General features: G+C 40.9%; 2 protein-coding genes across 2 annotated transcripts; one reads left to right on the top strand and one right to left on the bottom strand.

Annotated features, from left to right (window-relative positions):
- Positions 1-200: 200 nt before the first annotated feature.
- On the top strand, positions 201-4,391 carry LOC306911863 (receptor activity-modifying protein 3). Its single transcript, XM_079487557.1, has 6 exons — positions 201-347; positions 467-502; positions 592-627; positions 796-822; positions 912-1,065; positions 3,084-4,391. The coding sequence occupies exons 1-6, from the start codon at positions 230-232 to the stop codon at positions 3,325-3,327; spliced, it is 615 nt and encodes a 204-aa protein (XP_079343683.1). The 5' UTR covers positions 201-229; the 3' UTR covers positions 3,328-4,391.
- On the bottom strand, positions 3,889-8,305 carry LOC306911862 (UDP-glucuronosyltransferase 2C1-like). Its single transcript, XM_079487556.1, has 2 exons — positions 8,217-8,305; positions 3,889-7,668 (listed from the first exon to the last, which is right to left on the bottom strand). The coding sequence occupies exon 2, from the start codon at positions 7,660-7,662 to the stop codon at positions 6,058-6,060; it is 1,605 nt and encodes a 534-aa protein (XP_079343682.1). The 5' UTR covers positions 7,663-7,668; positions 8,217-8,305; the 3' UTR covers positions 3,889-6,057.
- Positions 8,306-8,516: the final 211 nt, after the last annotated feature.

Raw genomic sequence — 8,516 nt, forward strand, 5'->3', positions numbered from 1 at the left:
GTGAGAAGGCATCACTGGACAGTTGTATTATAAAGATGTGTATAAATAAATGCAGAGATTTCTCAGGACGGGAAGGGAATGCTTTTGTCTGCTGTATAAACACAGAGTCACAAACACAACAAACTGATGCTTCATCCCAAACGATCCGGTGGCTCTCAGAGGAAAGAAATGGGTGTGGTGATTCCTTCAGGAGCACACGACGCCCGTCCCACGACCTCTCCTTGTGTCCATGATCCCTGCAGAGACTCAAGTCACGCTTCACACACCTCCATTATTCATGTCTTTCAAAATGGTTTATCAACTCTCTGGACTATTTCTGCTTTTGGTGGATTTATCATTGATCTGTGGTAGGAAATCTTTGTTCTAGGATTACTGCAAATCTGTATATAAATGAATCTCCTCGAGCTAGCTTTGCTAGTGCTGAACTAACTATTGTGTTGTGGTCGTTTCTTTTCTGCCTTTTCAGGTCAAACAACACAGAAAAACAGTGTAGAATTGGGAGGTATAGGAAGAGAATTTGTATTCAACTTTTTTCATTTCATCCACAAGCGATAGTTACGCTATACACATTTATTTCTGTTGCTTTCTCAGGTCAAACAACAAAGAAGGACAGTTTAGCATTTGAAGGTAAGGAAGATGGCATTAAATGCGATGGAATTGAGATTGTGATTTTGGTTTCTGCCGCTCAGTATTTTTGTATTCTCAAGATCACTCACTTTCCTCAGTATTTGCATCGTTTACATCCGCACAATTTTTGTCATAAAGCCCTCATTTACATTTGTAATTCTCTTTCAGACAGTAACAGCACATATGAGGACCAAGGTAGAGACGGTTCATCTGTGTCCATCTGTTTATTTTCACCAATGTGTTTTCTGAGGTTCATTAAATCAATGTTCTCTGGCGGTTCTCAGAGGATTTTCAGGATCAAGAACTTTACCATCATTATGATCACTGTAATGAGGAACTCTTGATGGCGGCTGGAGAGAAATACTGCTTGGTCCTCTTCAATGAGAGCATGACTGGACTCGGAGAGGAGAACTGGTGTAATGTGGAGATGATCGTGAGGTAAGCCAGAGCATCTTCACATGCGGCTTTACTTAGAATGAGACACTTCTGGCGGAGTCTCATTTCCGTCGATCACCGTGATCAGATGTTTCATGCAGAACCGGTCAAACGTTTCACAAGCTTCCGCTCCTTCAATCTGATTCTCTCTTAAAGCTCAATGCTCGATTTTTATGTGCATATTTTTAATGGATCTTTAAAAAAGTTCAAGTTTGGTGAACTACTGTACACCAGACTTTAAAAGCACCGGTTAGACTTCTATACTCAGCAATGTGTGCAATTGGTTTCGTATGCTTTCATATTCTTCTGCTGAGAAATGCAAAGCTACTTAGATTCATACTCGAAGCACAAAGACAGGAAAAGGTCACAAAAAACAATAGAAGAATGTGAAGGAATAATGGGTGGCCACCAGCGTCAGACATTTCCCCTCGATAAGAGCCCTGTGATTCATGTTATGTCTTTGTGCTGCTTATCATTGATTTCAGATCAAAACTGTTCAAAACACAATTTTATTAACATATCACCTACAGTATACAATAACATCTGCGGCGTGCTTGTGAGTGGATTCAGAAATACCAGAATGATTTGAAGTTTAGATGACTGGGTGTAAAAGTTTTCACAGTGGCAGTAATTGCAAGAAGGTTAAATGTGTGTACATTTATATAAATGTGCATTTCTAGTGTAACATTCCTGTAAATACATAAATAATGAATGAATTCAACCTCTTTCAGTGGGAGCATATGAAACTTCTGAGTAGAAATGAGAAATTGTACAGCTCTCTCATATCAATAGTCATATTATTATACCGTTTACAATACTGTGCACCTGTGCCTGTGTGAACTTTAAAAGTATGAAATTGATCCATTTTGTGGATGACTTCAATAATGAGAAGGACTATTTTTATAAGCTGTTTGTCAGCATGTTTTCTTAAACCGATACATTTATATTTGTCTCGTCGCAGTTTGCCTGATGGGCGTCGTTTCTTTGAATCGGGCTCCTAAACAGAAAACAGCACAAATAAACAATCATGTCAGTGGACACGAATTACTTCGTGCAAAATTCGCCCATTTGTGGTTGCTATAAAGCTGTGATTATTTTGCTAAAAATATTTTGATCATTTCTATGTCGGGTACACGTACACATACGACATTTTGATGCTCACTCATAATTCAGAAATGCATTTGAGAAGACGAGAGAAAGTCCTTTGAGACTCGTAATAGATGATCACCACCTCACGACACCTTACTAAATAATGCATGCATAGCATACTGTATGAAGCCTACTAACATAAATACTTACAAGATTCTCTGTTAAATTCATCTATTTTAAGGATATTTTCACGACTTACAATGTTTATTAAATTCTCTAAACTGCTGTTATTATAATATTAAAACTAAGATTAGCATTTACATTAGCTGATTGGAAAAATAATCCGTAAAATGATCGGAACAGTGAGTTTTGTGTTCCGTTGCACTAATATGTAGCTGTTTTCATCCATCTCCTTCAGTTTTTATTTCCCATTTACAACAGAACATAACACACAAAAGGTTGAGAACACACGCACTCATGCACGCACACACACACTCATGCACGCACACACATGCACACACACACACAACACACGCACTCATGCACACACACACACACACACACACACACACACACACACACGCACTCATGCACACGCACACACACACGCACTCATGCACACACACACACACACACGCACACGCACACACACACACACACAACACACGCACTCATGCACACGCACACACGCACTCATGCACACACACACAACACACGCACTCATGCACACACACACACACACACACACACACACACACACACACGCACACACGCACTCATGCACGCACACGCACGCACGCACACACACACACAATACCTCTAATAAAAGAGGCAGACGAGGAGCTTTTACACGATAATATTTTGACATAATGGAAGTTTGAGGCTTTCTGTTTTTTAATGAAATAATCACATATTGTTTTTCTCTCGTCCAGAAGCTACCACGAGTTAACCGAGTGTTTGGAGACACAGTCCAGGTTCGCCGGGTGTTATTACCCCAATCGCGTGGTGGAGGAACTGTTCGTGGCGATACATCAGCGACACTTTCACTCGTGCAGTGATGAAGAGGAGTTAACCGACGCCCCGGCCGAAGTGGTGCTCGCTGCCACCCTGTTGCCCATCATCCTCATTCCCTTCATAGTGTACATCGTGGTCTGGAAGAGCAGTTTAAGAGACTAACGGTTTACTCATTAAGCCTCAGCATCCCCCGGCTGTGTGTGTGTGTAGGTGAGGGGTCAAAGTGAAACTGGGTGTAAGTTCATGTTCTTCACAATAATAATAATATACTAAAGTATTGTAGCAAACACACACTCAGTGGGCAGGAATGTTTACACACTAATGAATGAGCCAGAATGGACACAACAAAAACATTAAAGTGTGCTCACGATCTAGCCGGAGATATGCTGCACAAAATAAGTAAGATAAGGGGAGGGGTTATTTTGTACTTAGGCAAAGTTCAAATTAAAAGTATACTTTTTGTAGTATTTACTTGTACAAGTATAAGCAATAGTACATGTATTTAGATTTTTATTGAGGTCAAACTTAAGTTTATAAAAATGTATTTTTAGGTATTCTTTATGTTTATCTGTAGTAAAAATTGAGTTTACTTATCTGTCTGATTTGTAGTTTACTAGGACACTTGAATATACTTTTTTACAGTTTAATTTACTTTAAAAGGGCAAGAATGTTTTATAATAAATTAATCAATTAAATAAAGTGAAAAATAATTAACTAATTTGTGAATTGACACAATTATGACTTTTATTTATAAAATCAAATCAACATCAAATAAATAGAAACAGTGAATTAGTTTACAAGATAAGAATGTGAAATAGAATAATTGGAAATATTACAAACCTTTTTTTAAATGTTTTATTCTGAAATAAACATTTTAAATAGTTTTGCCCCAAGTTCTGGTATGTTTTACCACGTTCTTTACCACATTTTACCACAGTTTACAAAATGTTTCATACACATCCTGCTGACCTTTATTCTGTGTACAGTTATTTATTAATTATATGATATTTAATGTCTTGAGGTCTGAATGATGTGGTTTTGTACACGTGTGATTTTATAAGTATATAGTGTAATTGTTTTTTAAAGAGATTTGTTGGCTTTCAACACTTTCTTTGACATGCAAACCACAGACAAATGCAGGCACACAAATCTATGTGTATGTTTATGCTTTGGCTGTGTAAACTGCTGCATTGTTTGTCAATAAAACATAATGTTTTGTCTGTGTTAAGATTCTTTATCACATTTCTATGTAGCTTCTTCAGTTATTTCCAGCAGTAACCCAACATGAGTTTTGCTCTGTGAATGATGAATGACAGATGAGGCTTTCGGAAGTGTTTTAGATAACAATCTTTAATTCTGTGCAGTTCGGTCTGGCTGACGTCAGAGATATTGAAAGCCACTGAACACACTGCTGCCACCTTCTGGATGAGTTTTGAAACCGCACAGCAATTCGGTGACACAAAGGTAAACACCTTCACAAACATTTCATTTGACTAAATAACGATGTTTATTGTTTTCACTTTCGACAAAACATGACATATGCCTACTCTTACACGCAGACAACAACATCAAGCGTAATAGAATTAGGACGGCATTCAAAGATACAAGCATAGCCTTGTTTACCGCGGTATAATTCATGATCATAGCCAAGTTGCACTGGATATTTCACGAGATCGTCTCGCAGATAATAAGGTGGGACGGATAGTATATTGGCGTATTTGGCGTGCTGACCCAGGGAGAAGCTCTGAGCTCAGTAATTCCTCCCGTGCTCGGACCACCCGCCCGGTGTCCTGGGAGAGGGCCCCTCGGGTCGTTCCCCCGTTATGCTGCGGTAAACACGGGCTGATGGTGAGGAGTCGGGGTGGAGGAGGGATGCGAAGACAATGTAGAGAGAAGGCAGGCAAGGAATCTTGTCTGATTGTAACGCCCGATTCACACATACTCCGTGTGCAGTGCGTGTGCGACGCGTAGAGCGTCACGAATACAGTTCAGATGCGTCACGCGCAATTGTGTTGATCGAAACGCAACGTTTTAAAATGCGCTGTTTTCATCATTGCGATTCTCTGTTTTATGGTTAGTGCGAGTGGTTCATAGATAGAAACGGTATATAGCAGCATCCAACCGTAAACTTTCATGGTGTATCCGGATTAAAAACATGACTTTGAGTTGTAGGACAACACATACAATTATAAACCTTTTCAGGACTAAACAATAGCTGAAAACAATGTAGCCTACTATTTAAATGATATTTTATCTGTAGTTTTGATGTTAGGATGGTACTTCAAAACACTTGATGCTCAAGTGAAGTTATATTAGTCGAGCCTATTAAAGAGTTTCAAAATAACTTACCATCCATTCCAGTGGCCGATGAAACTGCCTTATTTCTTTAAAAAAACGTTTTATCTGCATAGAAGCACCTTCCTCACACAATATAAACACTGTTAAATATTTGTACTTCACAACATCTTAATCAGCTTTTATTGCTTAATTAAACAAATAACATAAATATAAAAAAGATAGTTAACTTCATTTATATGCATTTAATGTGAAATTACTGCATTTCTGTGTCAGTTCATGTTCATTTTAAGCATGATGCGTGTGCTATCACTTTAAAACAGTCCTTGCTGTACTGCAAAAATAGACTCGATACGTACACGATCACTGCACTGACGCATCGCATATGCACTGCAGACGGAGTATGTGTGGACCGGCCGTAAGGGTTTTCTACCGAGCAGGTAGGATTACTGGTGAGATTAGTTTATAGAAAGCCAGCCGGGTTGATTATCTGATTGGTGAGGTTAGTCATGGCCGGGTTAGTAATCTACACATGTTCCTCCCGAACTTTGTTTATAAAATAACATTTATTGATTGAGTTTTGTTGTTGTTCACGCATTACTCGAGTTTAGATTTGTATGTCCTGCACAATCTGACACACAGGAAGCGTATTGTGAAAATCACAGCGCCCCCTACAGTCAGCACCACCAGCAGGAAAAATGCCAACACGTCAAGCGAGTGATACGAGTACCACGGCATCTTATAAGACTCTGACCGTAAATGTGCCGCCCCTTTGTGCCTCATCACAAACTCTATCCAATAGATGGCGCTGTCTCTGGGATGCGCAGGCTTGTCGTGGTGTATTCTAGAGAGCCGCCTCATGTTGTTTTTGTACGATGGACGATGCAACACGTCTTGCAGTGCTGTATAAAAACTCTGGCCATCTAGTTTAGTGACATCAAGCGCTTTAGCAGCCCCTCGCATCTCAAGACGCAATAAATTCTCAAATTGGTCAAATAGAAGCGGAAGCCCCACCACAGGAACGCCGTGATATATAGATTCATAAACCCCATTGGCTCCGCCGTGGGCAACGAACGCCCGTGTTTTAGGATGACCCAGAAGGTCGTTCTGAGGCAGCCATTCAACCAGACGTGTATTGTTGGCCAGATTTTGAGGACGCTCACCCAGGTGCCTCCAAATCACTCGCTGGGGGAGCCGCGCAAAACCAGCGGCAATCTCCGAGGTGATTTCAGTCGGTAGACCTTTCACAAGCGTCCCCAGCGACATCACGATCACTCCGTGTTCTCCTGAACCCTGCACGAACTCCTCGAGGTCTGGAGGTAAAGGCTTGGAGGGTTTGCATTGGAAGCCTCCGATGTGCACGAAGTTGGGCATTATCGGACGTGGGAACTCGAAGACGAAATCTGATCGGATGAGCCAGATGTCCGTTGCCTGCAGCATATGCTTGAAACTGGTCTCAGGGCCAAAGTAACGTGCTGCTAATTCCTCATAAACTGGGAATACGATGAATTGGTCTATGTATGCGTTCAGGGCATAATAAAGCATGTTCTTGACCCTCTCGATGAAGGACATGCGACTGGGAAGCACGCTCCCAGACGCTGGGACGTACGAAGCCGGTGAGGGTGCAACAACCGAGTGTGCTTCTCCGCTGGTGATCCATCTCACGTTGAACACTGTGGGTAGTCCGAGTTTATGAGCCACCAAAACCCCGGCAGGTAAACCTGGATCTATAAGAGCTACGTCATAACGGGCTTCAAAGAGCTCCTGCATAAGTACAGGGTTTTCAAACATCTCCACCACCAGCTGACTTGCCTCCTGATGTATTTTAGAGAGCGCCGGCAACATTTGCCAGTAGAACTGTGTGAAGGCCAGCAGGGAGCCTCCCGATTTCTGTATCTTCAGCATCTTATTCAGGAAGGAGACGAAGAAATCCTGGTCCTCGATGCTGATGGGTTCTGGTAAGGTGACGGTTATGGATTTGTAGTGGGGTGAGTCGTCCTTGACGTACCAGCTGGTGGAGGTCCTCACCACAACGACCTCGTGACCCCGGTGATGTAAGTCTTCAATCAGCAGTTTCATGTTTACCCAGTGACTTCCGTCTACGGGAAAAACAAGGATTTTGCCTGCTAGAGCAGAGGAAGCGAGTGTTGTGAGAAGTGTGGAAAGAGTGAGGAGGCAGTGAGGAGATCCTGGAAGATTCATTGTGTCCTGGTGCACAAAAATGATCAAACGTTAAAGCTCATATAAAATTCTGTCACATATTGTGCACTGTACGATTTGAAATATTATTGAAACCATGACATGACATTTTGTGTTTACATTTATTTCTGCACACACGGACACACAATGTTTCAGGAAATGTAACACAGATGTAGTTTGATATTGTGTGAGGATTGTTAGAGAATAAACTGACTGATAGCGTGTTCCTTAAGACCCAGATATCTGGTCAAAATATGCATGAGGTCAAATTTACAAAAAACTAAAGATGTGAAACATTTGGCTATATTCAATACATTCTATAAATTGTTCAAAATATTAAGTGAAGATCTTTGATGCTTGATGAAAAATGTAAACTAGTCATTCTCAAAGAAAGCATAGAGAGCTTTTCCTTTCTATTCATGAAAGGGAAAAGGGAGAAAACCGGCCCACGATCAGATGAAAGTTCAGAAGGAAACAGGAACGATCAAACAGGATGTGGTAATCTAACAGAAAAGAGAAAAGAAGAGAAAACAACTGATTTTAAACTTGTTTTTTACCTTAGTGTGTAATACTGGTCTCTCTCGCTCTCTCTCTCTGCTGCAGAGAAAATGTTATGTGTGGTTCAGTGTGGTTCCAAGTCCAGATTACCAATGACTATTGCGTAACGCAGGGAAATGTGTGTGCGTGTGTGCATGTGTGTGCGTGTGTGTGTGTGTGTGTGTGTGTGTGTGTGTGTGTGTGTGTGTGTGTGTCTGTGTGTGAGTCCTCCCAACTCTTCCAACAATAAAAAACATACTTAACCAAAGAAATGTGATGTGAATTAAAGTGTGTGTGAGTGAAAATTAGCACACAGCCAT

The sequence above is a fragment of the Barbatula barbatula genome (genome assembly GCF_947034865.1).
Source record: "Barbatula barbatula genome assembly, chromosome: 23".
Lineage (NCBI taxonomy): Eukaryota > Metazoa > Chordata > Actinopteri > Cypriniformes > Nemacheilidae > Barbatula > Barbatula barbatula.

What these genes read in the sequence shown, in the direction of transcription:
- LOC306911863 (XM_079487557.1), top strand. Translation starts at nt 230, where the DNA reads ATGATCCCTGCAGAGACTCAAGTCACGCTTCACACACCTCCATTATTC. An exon ending in AAACAGTGTAGAATTGGGAG is followed by an intron (nt 503 to 591) that starts GTATAGGAAGAG and finishes TTGCTTTCTCAG; the next exon opens with GTCAAACAACAAAGAAGGAC. An exon ending in GGACAGTTTAGCATTTGAAG is followed by an intron (nt 628 to 795) that starts GTAAGGAAGATG and finishes ATTCTCTTTCAG; the next exon opens with ACAGTAACAGCACATATGAG.
- LOC306911862 (XM_079487556.1), bottom strand. Translation starts at nt 7,662, where the DNA reads ATGAATCTTCCAGGATCTCCTCACTGCCTCCTCACTCTTTCCACACTT.